Source organism: Heliangelus exortis, unplaced genomic scaffold, assembly GCF_036169615.1.
Source record: "Heliangelus exortis unplaced genomic scaffold, bHelExo1.hap1 Scaffold_288, whole genome shotgun sequence".
NCBI lineage: Eukaryota > Metazoa > Chordata > Aves > Apodiformes > Trochilidae > Heliangelus > Heliangelus exortis.
The window spans coordinates 2,287-17,367 of NW_027285965.1; the positions used below are offsets into that span (position 1 = coordinate 2,287).

At 60.4% G+C, this 15,081-nt stretch overlaps 2 protein-coding genes across 3 annotated transcripts; both read left to right on the forward strand.

Annotated features, from left to right (window-relative positions):
* Positions 1-2,491: 2,491 nt before the first annotated feature.
* Positions 2,492-9,095, forward strand: CCDC9 (coiled-coil domain containing 9). Its single transcript, XM_071732670.1, is given in 13 exon segments — positions 2,492-2,804; positions 3,767-3,871; positions 4,523-4,639; positions 5,333-5,501; positions 5,503-5,542; positions 6,141-6,224; positions 6,318-6,394; positions 6,396-6,495; positions 7,391-7,578; positions 8,058-8,193; positions 8,269-8,335; positions 8,430-8,568; positions 8,948-9,095. Coding segments are annotated over 11 exon segments (1,341 nt in total). The 3' UTR covers positions 8,281-8,335; positions 8,430-8,568; positions 8,948-9,095.
* A 3,849-nt stretch (positions 9,096-12,944) lies between these two features.
* On the forward strand, positions 12,945-14,985 carry C5AR1 (complement C5a receptor 1). Of its 2 annotated transcripts, none has more exons than XM_071732673.1 (2): positions 12,945-14,323; positions 14,592-14,985. In XM_071732673.1, the coding sequence occupies exon 1, from the start codon at positions 13,234-13,236 to the stop codon at positions 14,320-14,322; it is 1,089 nt and encodes a 362-aa protein (XP_071588774.1). In that variant the 5' UTR covers positions 12,945-13,233; the 3' UTR covers position 14,323; positions 14,592-14,985. The 2 variants fall into 2 exon arrangements, with proteins under 2 accessions (XP_071588774.1, XP_071588773.1); XM_071732672.1 differs by lacking the exon at positions 14,592-14,985 and having other exon boundaries at positions 12,946-13,111; positions 13,150-14,499.
* The last annotated feature ends 96 nt before the right edge of the window (positions 14,986-15,081 follow it).

Below are 15,081 nucleotides of genomic sequence, written 5' to 3' on the forward strand. Positions count from 1 at the left end.
CTCAATTATTCCCCCACCCCACGACCCCCCCCCCCCCCAAAAAAATTCAACCCCCCCCACCCCCAAAAAAATTCACCCCCCCACCCCAAATTTTAAGACCCCCCCCCAGAAATCCCCCCCATGGGTACTGAAACCCCCCCAAAACTCTCCTGGATACAAGGACCCCCCCCCCAATTATTCCCCCACCCCCCCACCCCAAATTTTAAGACCCCCCCCCCAAAAATCCCTCCCATGGGTGCTGGGACCCCCCCACCCCAAAAAAAATGAGGGGGGGGGGTGTCCCCAAAAATTGGTCCTTGACACAGGGACCCCCCAAAAAAAAACAGAACCCCCCCCCCTAAAAAAATTGGACACCCCCCCCCCCCAAATTGGACCCAGGGGCCACAGGACCCCCCCCAATTGGGCCCCCCCCCCCCCCAAAATGCACCCATGGGACCCCCCCCCAATTTGCACCCAGGACCCCCCCCAACTTGGGGTCCCCCCCCCCCAAAATGCACCCATGGGTGCTGGGACCCCCCCCCCAATTTGCACCCAGGACCCCCCCAGTTTGTGCCCCCCCAGGTGCACCCATGGGTGCTGGACCCCCCCCCCAAACCCTCCCCCCCGCCCCCTCCCAGACCTTTGACCTTTGACCTCTCTATCCCCCTACCCCCCCCCCCCCGCTTTTTCCCCGCCTCCCCTCCCGTGGCTGCCGCGTTCCCATTGGTCGTCGGCGCCGGGGCCGCAGCCAATCAGAGGCGGCGTTGGCGCTGTATCCAGCGGAGCGCGCGAGCGGCCGGGATGAATGGCGGGAAATGGATCGGGATAACTGGGAGAACTGGGATGGAACTGGGATGGAACTGGGAGAACTGGGATGGAACTGGGACGGAACTGGGACGGAACTGGGATGGAACTGGGATAATGGGGATAGAACTGGGATAGAACTGGGGAGAACTGGGAGAATGGGCATAGAACTGGGATGGAACTGGGATGGAACTGGGAGAACGGGGATAGAACTGGGATGGAACTGGGATAGAACTGGATAGAACTGGGATGGAACTGGGATGGAACTGGGATGAAACTGGGAGAACTGGGATAGAACTGGGAGAACTGGGATAGAACTGGGATAGAACTGGGATAGGACTGGGATAGAACTGGGATAACGGGGATAGAACTGGGATAGAACTGGGAGAACGGGCATAGAACTGGGATGGAACTGGGATAGGACTGGGATAACGGGGATAGAACTGGGATAGAACTGGGAGAATGGGCATAGAACTGGGATAGAACTGGGATAGGACTGGGATAGGACTGGGATAGAACTGGGATAGAACTGGGATGGAACTGGGATAATGGGATACAGGGAAACAGGGATATAGGGATAGGGATCCAGGGATAGAGGGACAGAGGGATTGGGATAGAGGGATGTGGGGCTATAGGGACAGGGAGCATCCATAGGGATGGGAACACCACGGGTTGGGCTCTGGAGCTGCTGTGGGGACACCCCCAGAGACCCCCTAGAGATCCCCTATAGCCCCCCTATAGCCCGCCCCATAGCCCCCCTAAAGCTCCCCTATAGCCCCCTCTATAGCCCCCCTATAACTCCCCTGCAGCCCCCCCTATAGCTCCCCTATAGCCCCTCCCATAACTCCCCTATAGCCCCCTATAGCCCCCCCTATAGCTCCCCTATAGCCCCCCTATAGCTCCCCCATAGCCCCCCCATTCCCCCCCGTCCCAGCTCCGCTCCCCCCCCTCTCTCCCCCCTCCCCCTTTTTGGCCCCGCCCCCGACGCCGCGCGCCGGCCCCGGCTCAGCCAATCAGCGGCCGCCCCGGCCGAGGTCAGAGCCGCAGCTGCCATGGAGACAGCCGAGGGGCGGGGCGAGGGGCCTGACCACGCCCACCGCCGGGTTAACCACGCCCATCGCGTCGTCTCACCACCCTCGATTTGCATAACCACGCCCCACCTGGGACCTCCCTTGCACCGCCCGAAGAGGGCGGGGAGGAACGCGGGGCCACGCCCACTATGGGCTGAGGCCACGCCCACCGGGGAGCGCGGAGGGGAATGGGGGGACACGGGGGGGACCCGGGGGGACACGGGGGACGTGGGGGGGGGACACGGGGGGACACGAGGGACTTGGGGACACGGAGGGGGGACACGGGGGGGACACGAGGGATTTGGGGACACGGGGGGGACACATGGGGACAGCAGGGACTTTGGGGACACGGGGGTGCTTGGGGGGCCACGGGGGGACGTGGGGGGACATGGGGACAGCAGGGACCTGGGGACATTGGGGGGGCACGGGGGGACAAGAGGGACTTGGGGACACGCGTGGGAGACATGGGGACAGCAGGGACTTGGGGACATTGGGGGGGGACAAGGGGGGAAAGCAGGGACTTGGGGGGGACACGAGGGGGACAAAAGGGACTTGGGGACATTGGGGGGGACACGGGGGGGACACATGGGGACAGCAGGGACTTGGGGACACGGGGGGGACAAGAGGGACTTGGGGACATGGGGGACACACGGGGGTACTTGGGGGCCACGGGAGGACGTGGGGACACGTGGGGCCCCAGGAAGAGGACAGAGGGGGGGACACGGGGACAAGAGGGACACGTGCGTGGGGGGGACACGACACCCACGGGGGTGTCCCCGGTCAGAGCTGCCCCGCGAGGAGGGGACACAGCGGCGACACCCCCTTTGGGTGGGCCCCACCTATTCGGCTGCTGCCATCGCCCTTTTAAGACTCCCCCCTCCTCCCCCGCCTCCTCCCGCCCTGCGGCGGAAGCGGAAGTGACGACACGGAGGCTCCGAGGCCGCCGCCATGGTGAGAAACGGAACCGGGGGCGATTTGGGGGGGTCCCGGGGGCTCTCTTGGGGTCCCGGGGGCTCTTTGGGGGTCTGGGGGGACTGTGCCGATCCTGGGGGGGTTCCGGGATCCCGGGGGGGGCTGGTTGGGGGTTCCAGGGGCGTCCGGGGCCTCTTTTGGGGTCCTGGGGGGGGTTCCGGGGGTTCCCGGGGGGGTCCTGGGGGATCTTTTGGGGTCCCGGGGGGGTTCTGGGGGTCCCGGGGGGGTCTGGGGGGGCTGTGCCGGTCCCGGGGGGGGTTCTGGGGAGGTTCCGGGGGTCCCGGGGGGACTCTGGGGGTCCCGGGGAAGGTTCTGGGGTCTCAGGGAGGTCCCGGGGATCTTTTGGGTCCCGGGAGGTTCGGGGGGTCCTGTGGGGGCTCTCGGGAGGTCCCGGGGGGTTCTGGGGGATCTTTGGGGTCCTGGGGGGGCTGTGCCAGTCCCGGGGGGGTTCTGGGAGAGGTTCTGGGGGTCCCAGGGGGGTTCTGGGGGTCCCGGGGGCTCTTTTGGGTCCCGGGGGGATCTTTAGGGTCTGGGGGGGCTGTGCCGGTCCTGGAGAGGTTCCGGGGGGGTTCTGGGGGTCCCGGGGGTGTTTTTGGGGGTCTGGGGGGGCTGTGCTGGTCCCGGGGGGTTCTGGGGGGGTTCTGGGGGAGGTTCTGGGGGTCCCAGGGGGTTCTGGGGGTCCCGGGGGCTCTTTTGGGGTCCCGGAGGACCTTTGGGGTCTGGGGGGGCTGTGCTGGTCCCAGGGGAGGTTCCGGGGGTCCCGGGGGGGTTCTGGGGGTCCCGGAGGATCTTTGGGGTCTGGGGGGGCTGTGCCGGTCCCGGGGGGGGTTCTGGGGGGGTTCTGGGGGGGCTCTGGGGGTCCCGGGGGGGGGTTCTGGGTGTCCCGGGGTTTGTTTTTGGGGGTCCTGACCCCCCCGTTTTCCCCCCCCCTCCCCCCGCAGTCGGCGGCCCTGGCGCTGCCGTCCCGGGAGGAGGCGGCTGCGGAGCTGGAGCTGCGGATCGAGGCCCTGAGGAGGAAGAACCGGGCCCTGCTGAGGCGGTACCAGGTGGGGAGGGGCCCGAACCGGAACCGGAACTGGGGGGGGGAGGGGAGGGGAGGGGGGAGGGGTTTGCACCCTGAGCCCTCCCCCCCACCCCCACCCCCTAACCCTGGCGGTGACGTCATAAGGGCGGGAATGATGTCATACGGGGGGGGTGGGGGGTGATGTCACACAGAGGGGGCTGTGACATCACGGGGGTGGGGATGACGTCATAGGAATGTGGGGTGACATCGTATGGGGGGTGTGATGTACGGGGGGGTGGTGACGTCACACAAGGGGTGGTGACATCACAGGGGCAGGGATGATGTCATAGAGGGTGTGTGATGTCATTTGGGGGGGTGGGGTTTGACATCACCTCTCGGGGTGTGTGATGTCATACAAGGGGTGATGACGTCATACGAAGGGTGGTGATGTCACGTGAGAGGGTGGTGACGTCACACAAGGGGCTGTGACATCACAGGGGTGGGGATGACGTCATAGGAATGGGTGTGGTGGCGGGGAGGGCGTGTGACGTCATACGAGGGGCTGGTGACGTCACACAGAGGGCGGCTGTGACGTCACAGGGGTGGGGGAGGATGACGTCACGGGGGGTCGCGTGACGTCACGGGGCGGGGCCGTGACGTCATCAGGGTGACAGGAAGCGGGTCCCTCCCTCAGGAGATCGAGGAGGATCGGAGGAAAGCGGAGCAGGAGGGGGGGGCAGTGACAGCCCCCGAGACCCCCCCGGAGGACAGGGGGGACAGGGGGACCCCCCCGGGCAGCGACCCCCCCGGGGTGAGTCTGGGGGGGCCCTTGGGGACATCTGGGGGGGCTCAGGTGACGTTTGGGGTGCCCAGGGCAACGTTTTGGGTCCAAGGGGAAGGTTTTGGGGCCCAAGGTGACATTTTTGGGGTTCAGGTGACATTTCGGGTGCTCAGGGCAACGTTTTGGGGTCTAAGGGGCAGGTTTTTGGAGTCCCCTGTGACACCTATGGGGTTCAGGTGACCTTTTTGGGGTCCAAGGTGACATTTTTGGGGTTCAGGTGACAACTGGGGCAACGTTTTGGGGTCCAAGGGGAAGGTTTTGGGGCCCAAAGTGACATTTTTGGGGTTCAGGTGACAACTGGGGTGCCCAGGGCAATGTTTTGGGTCCAAGGGCAGGTTTTGGGGTCCCAAGTGCCACCTATGGGGGTTCAGGTGATTTTTTTGGGGTCCAAGGCACCATTTTGGGGTCCAAGGTGACATTTTTGGGGTCCCCTGTGCCATCTGTGGGGGTTCAGGTGATTTTTTTGGGGTCCAAGGCACCATTTTGGGGTCCAAGGTGACATTTTTGGGGTTCAGGTGACATTTGGGGTGCCCAGGGCACCATTTTGGGGTCCAAGGGGCAGTTTTTGGGGTCCAAGGTGACATTTTTGGGGTTCAGGTGACAACTGGGGTGCAGGCAGTAATTTATGGGGTTTTTTTGTCTCCCCCCCCCCCTTTTTTCCAGGAGAAGCCCCCCGGGAAGAAGCCCCCCAGCACCCCAAAACCTCGCCGGGGGTCAGGACCCCCCCATCACCTCTCCCGGGGGGATCACCCCAAAAATTCCCTTTGGGATGGGACCCCCGGGGGGGAGGGGCACGGGGGGGACGATCCCGGGGAAGGGGGGGACCCGGAATGGGGCTGGGGGGGGACCCCGGAGTCCGACCGAAAGTCCAAGGTGGGTGGGGAGGGGGGGGCTTGGGGGGCCAGGTGGGGGTTTTGGGGTCCAAATGGGGGGTTTTGGGGTCCAAGTTGGGTTTTTGGGGTCCAAATTGTTTTTTTGGGGGGCCAGGTTGGGGTTTTGGGGTTGAAATGGGGGTTTTTGGGGTCCAGGTTGGGGTTTTGGGGTCCAGGTTGGGGTTTTGGGGTCCAAGTTGGGTTTTTGGGGTCCAAATGTTTTTTTGGGGGGTCCAGGTTGGGGTTTTGGGGTCCAAATGGGTGGTTTTGGGTCCAAGTTGGGTTTTTGGGGTCCAGGTTGGGGTCTTGGGGTCCAGTTGGGTGTTTTGGGGTCCAAGTTGGGTTTTTGAGGTCCAAATGGTGGGTTTTTTGGGATTCAGGTGGGGATTTTTGGGTCCAAATTGGGTTTTTTGGGGTCCAGGTTGGGTGGTTTTGGGTCCAGTTGGGTTTTTGGGGGGCCCAGGTTGTGTTTTTGGGGCCCAGGTTGTGTTTTTGGAGCCCAGATTGTGCTTTTTTGGGGCCCAGGTGGGGATTTTGGGGTCCAGTTGGGAATTTTGGGGTGCAGCTGGTTTGTCCCAGGTGGCTTTGGGTCTCCCCAGGAATGGGAAGAGCGGCGGCGCCAAAACATCGAGAAAATGAACGAAGAGATGGAAAAAATCGCTGAGTACGAGAGGAACCAACGGGTGAGGGAGCAGGGGCAGCTGATTGGCTCCCAATTTTCTCCTTTTTTTGGAGTTCCCAACCTCTTTTTTTTTTTTTAATTATCTCGATTTCAGGACGGGCTCCACGAGAAGAACCCGGTGAGGAATTTCCTGGATGATCCCCGGCGTTCCGGGCCCTTCCAAGACTCCGACCCGCCGGGACGGAAGTCGCCGCCACGTCCGGAACTGGGGGGGAACGGATTTTGACAAAGTCAAAGCTGGGATGGAACGAGAGAAAACCTCACAAGGCCAGGTAGGTGCCCCATGTTGGGCCCCCCACGTTTGGGCTTCGTGTTTGGGCCTCCACGTTTGGGCCTCCACGTTTTGGGCCTCCACGTTTGGGCCTCATGTTTGGGCCTCCACGTTTGGGCCTCCACGTTTTGGGCCCCACGTTTGGGCCTCCACGTTTGGGCCTCCACGTTTTGGGCCTCCACGTTTGGGCCTCATGTTTGGGCCTCCACGTTTTGGGCCTCCACGTTTGGGCCTCCACGTTTTGGGCCCCATGTTAAGATCCCACATTTGGGCCTCCACGTTTGGGCCTCCACATTTTGGGCCTCCACGTTTGGGCCTCCACGTTTTGGCCCCCACGTTAAGATCCCACGTTTGGGCCTCCACGTTTGGGCCTCCACGTTTGGGCCCCACGTTTTGGGCCTCCACGTTTGGGCCTCCACGTTTTGGGCCTCCACGTTTTGGGCCTCCACGTTTTGGGCCTCCACGTTTGGGCCCCACGTTTTGGGCCTCCACGTTTGGGCCTCCACGTTTGGGCCTCCACGTTTGGGCCTCCACGTTTTGGGCCTCATGTTAAGATCCCACGTTTGGGCCTCCACGTTTGGGCCCACGTTTTGGGCCTCCACGTTTTGGGCCTCATGTTTGGGCCTCCACGTTTGGGCCTCCACCGTTTGGGCCTCCACGTTTTGGGCCTCCACGTTTGGGCCTCCACGTTTGGGCCTCCACGTTTGGGCCTCCACGTTTTGGGCCTCCACGTTTTGGGCCTCCACGTTTTGGGCCTCCACGTTTTGGGCCTCCACATTTTGGGGGCCCCCCATGTTTGGGCCCCACGTTGGGCGCCGTTCTCCGTGGGGTGGAATCGGCTCCCGAGGTTTGGTTGGGAAGCTCGAGGGGTCCTTTGGGTGCTGTCAACTCCCCAGGGCCGTCACCCCAGCCCCAATAAATGGGGTCCAGGTGGACATGACCCTCTCCATGACGGGCCGGGAACGCGCCGAGTACGTCCGCTGGAAGAAGGAGCGGAAGAGATCGATCGGCAGCGCCTGGAACGGCACCGGAAACCCGGCGGCCAATGGCGGCGCGAGTGGGACGCCGAGAAAACAGAGAGCATGTGGGGAGCCCTTGGGGGGGCCAAGGGGCCATCTTGGGGGGTCTGGGGGGGCCATTTTGGGGGTTCAAGGGGCCACATTGGAAGTCTAAGGGGCCATCTTGGGGGTCCAGGGGCCATCTTGGGAGTCCAGGGGCCATTTTGGGGGGTCTGGGGGCCATTTTGGGGGTTCCAGGTGCCATTTGGGGGGGTCTGTGTGTCATTTTGGGGGTTTTTGGGGCACTCCCACCCCCATCTTCCCACCCAAGGCCCAGTTTGGGGACCTTCCAGCCCCAGTTTGGATCTTTAGGCCTCACCTTGGCCTTCAGGCCGCCGTTTTTTTACCCTCCGAGGCCCCACTTTGATCCCTGAGGTCCCCATTTTGGGGGTGTCGGTGCCATTTTGGGTGCTGCCCCTAGGAGGGGGGGGGTAGATTTTTGGGGTTCTTCCCCCCTTTGGTGTCAATCCCCCCCCCCCTCTTTTTCTTTTGATTTTTATTTCAGGTTCAAGGACGGCGCCGTGGTAGACGCGGAACCCCGGCGCCTTTTGCCCAAACCTCCGACTTTTGGGGAGTTTCTCCCCCAACCCCCGTGCTCAGCGGAGGAGGAAGAGCCGAGGAGGGGGTCCCAAAACTTACAGGTGAGTTTAGACCTCAAATTTATATTTTTTTGGGGGGGGTTTTGCCCCCTTTTTTCATCATAAACCCCCCCTTAGCATGCACGATGACCGCTGGGACGCCGCGGAAACTCCGGCGCCGGTGGAGAACGTTGGGAACCAAGAGGTAAAAAATCCCTTTTGGGTGAGTTGGGGGGGTCTGACAGCTCCTCAGGACCCATTTTTCAGCCCCCCCCCCCTCCCCAAACTTTAACTCCAAGGTTGAAGAAGCCCCCCTGGACCCCCCAACTTCCTTGGGCCCCGAGGAGGATGAAGATCAATGGAAGACGTCAGCGAGGAGGAGAGAAGAGGAAGAGGAGGAGGAGGAGGAAGATGGCAGCCAAGGAGACCCCCCCCACAGTGCGTGTGTGTCCCCCCCCCCCAAAAAAACCAACCTAGTGCTGCCCCCCCCCCCTTCCAGCTGAAAATTGGGGGGTTCTGAACCCCTTTTTTCCCCTTGGGGGTCCCCACCCCATCTGGGATGGAGGTGGCACCTTGGGGACAATCCCGTGGTGGGGTGCCATTGTCCCCAAATTGGGGGGGGACACCCAAGGGGGGGGGGGGACACTCCCCCCCAACTTTGGTTTCAAGTCCTGGGATTCCCTTTTTTTGGGGGGGGATTTTTTTTTTTTTTTTGGAGGGAGGGGGAGAACAGGGAGCAGGAGGAAGGGGTCGAGCAACCAACGTTTTGTCCCTGTTTGTCCCCATTTTTTTGTCCCCCCCCACACCCCCACTTCAGGATTAACCCCTGGGGAGGTGACCGAGCCCTCGGGGGGACCCCAAAACCGGGGACCCCCCCCTGAAATCCAAGCCCAGGGAGGGAAGGAGGAGGAGGAGGAGGAAGTGGTGGAACCTTCGGAGTCGGAAGAAACGGCGGAAAACCAATCCCAGGTGACGGGGAGGAAGTCACAACCCAGCTGGGTTGGGGACCTCACCCTCCATTTTTGGGGGGGTCCAAACCTCCATTTTTTTTCTTCTTGACCCCCCCCAGATGTTTCCAAGCAGCCAGAGGTGGAGATGCCCCCGGGTAGGGTGGAGATTCCAACTTCCAACGGGTTCGTTTCCCTAAAAATTCCCCTTGAGGCGGCTTCGGGGTGGCCTTGGGGACACTTTTGTCCCTCTGTCCCCTCTCCCTCCTTTACTCCACAGCCTCCCTCACCCTCCTTCACCTTTTTTTTCCTCATTTCTATCGATTTTGGGGAGGTTTTTTTTTTTTGGGGGGGGGGAAGGATTTCTTGGGGGTTTTCCAACGTTTTCAGGGCTCCTGTCGGCAGTCGCCGCGTGGATTAAATTTTTCATCCCAAAGACCCCTGAGGGGTTGAATTTTTTATTTTTTTTTTTTTCCTGGAAAAGGGGTGAGGCTCAAAACTTTCAAAAAGCCAGAAAAAAAAAAAAAAAATAGGAGGCGGGGGGTGTTTTAAAAATTAAAAATTTTTTTTTGTTTTGGGCGGGGGAGTCGATCAAAACTCCTGAGAAGATCCAATAGCTGAGGGTTGGATGCACCCACTTGGGGGGCACCCACCCACTTGGGGGGGCACCCACCCACTTGGGGGGGCACCCACCCACTTGGGGGGCACCCAAGGGTGAAGCAGCCTCCCCTCCTTCACCCAAGGAAGTGAAATCAGGGCTCAAATCCTGCTTTTCCACCCAAATTCTGGCCGCTTTCCGGCGCCGTCTCCATCTTCTTCTTCTTCTCCCTCAGACCACCCAAGACCCCGAAGTCCTCCAGAGGTGGCACCTCCTTCACACCACCCCCCACACCCCCCCGGGACCTCTTTGGACTCTGAGGAATAAAAGTGGGTGAAGCACCCCCAAAAAAACCCACAAAACCCCCAAAAATCCCCTAAATATCCTTTAGGATCTCCGAGAGGAGGAGCAGAAGGTTCCCAAAAAGGCTTTGGGATCTCCAGTTGGGTTCCTCCTTAACCTGGGGGGTTTTTTTGGGGTCCCCCACCCTGGAGATGTTGGGGGGAGGGGTGGAGGGTCCCCGTCCCCCCCCCTCTCTTCCCCATCTTGGTTCTCCTTCAGATCTTTGGGAAATAAAATTCCAAAATATTCTCCACGCTTGGTCCTTGGTCTTGGGGGTCCCTTCCACCTCCTCTCCAAGCCACAAAAATGGGGGGGTGGGTGGGGGCTCAAAGAGGGGGTTTTGGGGTGTCCTGAGGAGGTTTGGAAGGTCCCAGAGAAGGTTTTTGGGGCTTCTGAGGAGGTTTTGGGGTGAGATCAGGAGATTTTGGGTGCTCCTGAGGTGGTTTTGGGGGTGACAGGAGGTGCATGGGGTCCTCAGAGAAGGTTTTGGGGGGCTCCTGAGGAGGTTTTGGGGTGACATGAAAGGCAGGAAAGTTCCCAAGGAGCTTTTAGGGTGAGACCAGAAGATTTTGGGTGCTCCTGAGGAGGTTTTGAAGGTCCCAGAGGAGGTTTTGGGGTGACACCAGGAGATTTGGGTGTTCCTGAGGAGGTTTTGAAGGCCCCAGAGGAGGTTTCTGGGGGCTCCTGAAGAGGTTTTTGGGGTGACAGGAGGTGCATGGGGTCCTCAGAGAAGGTTTTGGGGCTCCTGAGGAGCTTTTGGGGTGAGACCAGGAGATTTTGGGTGCTCCTGAGGTGGTTTTGAAGGTCCCAGAGAAGGTTTTGGGGTGACAGGAGGTGCATGGGGTCCTCAGAGAGGGTTTTGGGGCTCCTGAGGAGCTTTTGGGGTGAGATCAGGAGATTTTGGGTGCTCCTGAGGAGGTTTTGGGGTCCTGGAGAAGGTTTTGGGGCTCCTGAGGAGGTTTTGAAGGTCCCAGAGGAGGTTTTGGGGCTCCTGAGGAGCTTTGGTTGTCTCCTCCATGCCCCCAGGGCCACCACCTCATCCCCATCCTCTCAAAAAAAAATTTTTTTTGGGGGTCACCCCCTCCCTCCCCTCCACTTTTCCCCCTTCTGAGGTCCCTTCCTTGCCCTCCCTCGACCTCAAACTTTGGGGCCCAACCTTCTCCAGGTCCCTTTTGTCCCCTCCTCCCAGGGCTGGTGGCTTCCTTCTTCTTTTTTCTTTTTTTTTTTTTTTTTTTTTTGCTTTCTTCCCCCTTCTCCCTTCCTCTCCCCCATGGACGCCCCGGGTGGGGACAACGGTCACAGCCACCCAGGACCCTGGTGAGTGACGTGGGGGGACCCAAATCTTTTGGGTTTTTTCTTTTTTTTCTCCTCCAAAACCCCCTCTGAGCATCTCCAGGGTTTTTCCTTCACCTTTGGGGTCACCTTGTCCCCTTTTCCTTCTTTGGGTCTTGGGGTCTCTGTGTCCTCTGCTTTTGGGGTGACCCCAAGAGGTTCTGAGAACTTCTCCAGGGTTTTTTCCTTCACTTTTGGGGTCACCACGTCCCCCCTTTCCTCTTTGGGTCCTGGGGTCTCTGTGTCCTCTGTTTTTGGGGTGACCCCAAGAGGTTCTCAGAACTTCTCCAGGGTTTTTCCTTCACTTTTGGGGTTTTTTTATCTCCTCAAGATGCTTTGGGTTCTGAGATTTTCTTCTGGGGTTGGTTCCTCTTTGGGTTTTGGGGTCTTTTGTGTCTTCTCCTGCCTTTGGGGTGACCCCAAGAGGTTCTGAGAACTTCTCCAAGGGTTTTTCCTTCACCTTTGGGGTCACCTCGTGCCCCCCTTTCCTCTCTGGGTCTTGGGGTCTCTGTGTCCTCTGTTTTTGGGGTGACCCAAGAAGTTCTGAGAACTTCTCCAGGTTTTTCCTTCACTTTTGGGGTTTTTTTATCTCCTCAAGATGCTTTGGGTTCTGAGATTTTCTTCTGGGGTTGGTTCCTCTTTGGGTTTTGGGGTCTTTTGTGTCTTCTCCTGCCTTTGGGGTGACCCCAAGAGGTTCTGAGAACTTCTCCAGTGTTTTTCATTCACTTTTGGGGTTTTTTTTATCTCCTCAAGATGCTTTGAGCTCTGAGATTTTCTTCTGGGGTCACCTCCACCCTTTTGGGGTTGGTTCCTCTTTGGGTTTTGGGGACTTCTCCTGCTTTTGGGGTGACCCCCAGAGGTTCTCAGAACTTCCCCAGGTTGTCCCCCTTGCCACCCCCCATGGAGGTGACGGAGAAGCTGCTGGAGGGGCAGCTCCTCCCCGGGTGTTTCCTCATCCCAACTTCTTGCACCACGCAGCTGGGCACTTCGGGCAGGAAGTTGGGCAATGGGCACTTCCTTGGTGGCCAAGGAGGGACCGGGGGCTCCTGGGGGTGGTGGTGTCACCTCCCCAGGAAGGAGGAGACCTTGGGATGAAGGGGGAGGTGATGGTGGTGACCAGCAGAGAGGTCTGGGTTCCTCCAACCCCAATCCCTGGAGTTTTCTCCAATCCCTGGAGGTTCCTCCAATCCCTGGAGGTTCCTCCAATCCCTGGAGATTCCTCCAATCCCTGGAGTTTCCTCCAATCCATGGAGGTTCCTCCAATCCCTGGAGATTCCTCCAATCTCTGGAGGTTCCTCCAACCCAAATGTTTAAAGGTTCCTCCAACCCCAATTCCTGGAGGTTCCTCCAATCCCTGAAGGTTCCTCCAACACAAATCTCTGGAGATTCCTCCAAGCTCAGTCCCTGAAGGTTCCTCCAACCTCAATTCCTGAAGGTTCCTCCAATCCCTGGAGTTTTCCCCAACCCCAATCCCTGGAGGTTCCTCCAATCCCTGGAGGTTCCTCCAATCCCTGGAGATTCCTCCAATCTCTGGAGTTTCCTCCAACCCCAATCCCTGGAGGTTCCTCCAATCCCTGGAGGTTCCTCCAATCTCTGGAGGTTCCTCCAACCCCGATCCCTGGAGTTTCCTCCAACCCCAATCCCTGGAGTTTCCTCCAACCCCAATCCCTGGAGGTTCCTCCAATCCCTGGAGGTTCCTCCAATCCCTGGAGTTTCCTCCAACCCCAATCCCTGGAGGTTCCTCCAACCCCAATCCCTGGAGGTTCCTCCAATCCCTGAAGGTTCCTCCACTCTCTGGAGGTTCCTCCAACCCCAATCCCTGGAGGTTCCTCCAGCCCCAACCTTTGTTTCCTGTCCTCACCCCCCACACTTCCAGGTTGGTGGATGTTTGACTACCCCATGGCCAACTCCACCTCCAACGCCTCCTCCTGGGGCGATTACTCCATGGAGGACCTCGATGGCTTCCAGGTCTCTCACGGCCACCGCTTCATCCTCACCCTCTACGCCCTCATCTTCCTTCTGGGGGTCTTGGGCAACGGGGCCGTCGTTTGGGTCACGGCCTTCGAGCTGCGCCGCACGGTCAACGGCGTTTGGTTCCTCAACCTCTCGGTGGCCGACCTGCTCTGCTGCTTGGCCTTGCCCTTCTTGGCCCTCCCCTTGACCTGGGACCACCATTGGCCCTTGGGTGGCTTCGCCTGCAAGCTCCTCCCCTCCCTCACCGTCCTCAACATGTTCGCCAGCGTCCTCCTCTTGGTGGCCATCAGCGCCGACCGCTGCGCCTTGGTCGCCCGCCCCGTTTGGTGTCAGAACCACCGGACCTTGGGGGTGGCCCGAGGGGTTTGCGCCGCCGCTTGGTTCTTGGCCGGGCTCCTCACCCTTCCCTCCTTCGTCTTCCGGACCCTTCGTTCCGACGACTTCTCCGAGAAGGTCACCTGTGTCTTGAGTTACTCCCTGGTGGGACCTCACCAGCGTCTCACCGAGGTGGCCGTGGCCGTCACCCGCTTCCTCTGTGGCTTCCTGGTGCCTTTGGTGGCCATCACGGGGTGTTACGGCTTCCTCCTCCTCCGCGTCCACACCAAAGGCTTCGCCCGGTCCCGCCGGGCCCTCAAACTCATCCTGGCGGTCATCGGGAGCTTCTTCGTTTGTTGGCTGCCCTACCACGTGGTGGGCTTGATCTTGGCCTCCAGCCAACCCCAGAGCAGCTTCTACAAGGGCGCCCTGGAAGCCGACCCCGCAGTCGCCGGCGTCGCCTACGTCAACAGCTGCGTCAACCCCATCATCTACGTCATCATGGGCCGGGACTTCAGGGACAAGTTCCAGAGGTCCTGGAGAGCCGTCCTCAGGGGCGTCCTCAGCGATGACCCCACCACCGCCGCCACCGCCGCCACCGGTGCCACCACCACCACCACCACCACGGGGGACACCAAGGCCAAGTTGCCCGTGGACGAGCAGAGCGTCAGCACCTTGGTCTGAGGTGAAGGGTGCAGGAGGTCCCCGTGGCCACCACCCCCTTCTCCTCTCTTTGCACCTCAAAATCCTGATGACACCTCCTTGGTGGCCCTTTCCTGTCCCCCTTGGTGGCCCTTTCCTGTCCCCTTGGTGGCCCTTTCCTGTCCCCATTGGTGGCCCCTTCTTTGTCCTCCTTGGTGGCCCTTTCCCTGTCCCCTTGGTGGCCCTTTCCCTATTCTCTTGGTGACCCTTTCCCTGTCCCCCTTGGTGACCTCAGGTGGAGAACCAGGAAGTTGAGGGTGAAGGGTTCAGGAGGTCCCCGTGGCCACCACCCCCTTCTCCTCACTTTCCACCTCAAAACCCTGATGACACCTCCTTGGTGGCCCCTTCCCTGTTCTCTTGGTGGCCACTTCCCTGTCCCCTTGGTGGCCCTTTCCTGTCCCCATTGGTGGCCCCTTCTTTGTCCTCCTTGGTGGCCCTTTCCCTGTCCCCTTGGTGGCCCTTTCTTTGTCCTCCATGGTGGCCCCTTCCCTGTCCCCCTTGGTGGCCCTTTCCTGTCCCCATTGGTGGCCACTTCCTTGTCCCCTTGGTGGCCCTTTCCCTGTCCCCTTGGTGGCCTCAGGTGAAGAACCAGGAAGTTCCTCTTGTCCAATCAGCGTTCTCCTTCTTGGGGGTTCCTGCTGTCTCCAGGGGGGGGAGGTGACACAAAAAAATGTCCCCAGAGTGGCCTGGGGACATCCTTGGGGGGGTGTGGTGGCCCCTGGGGGTTGTGTCACCTCCTGA

Excerpts from the sequence above, each read along its gene's own strand:
- C5AR1 (XM_071732673.1), top strand. The coding sequence starts at position 13,234 with ATGTTTGACTACCCCATGGCCAACTCCACCTCCAACGCCTCCTCCTGG.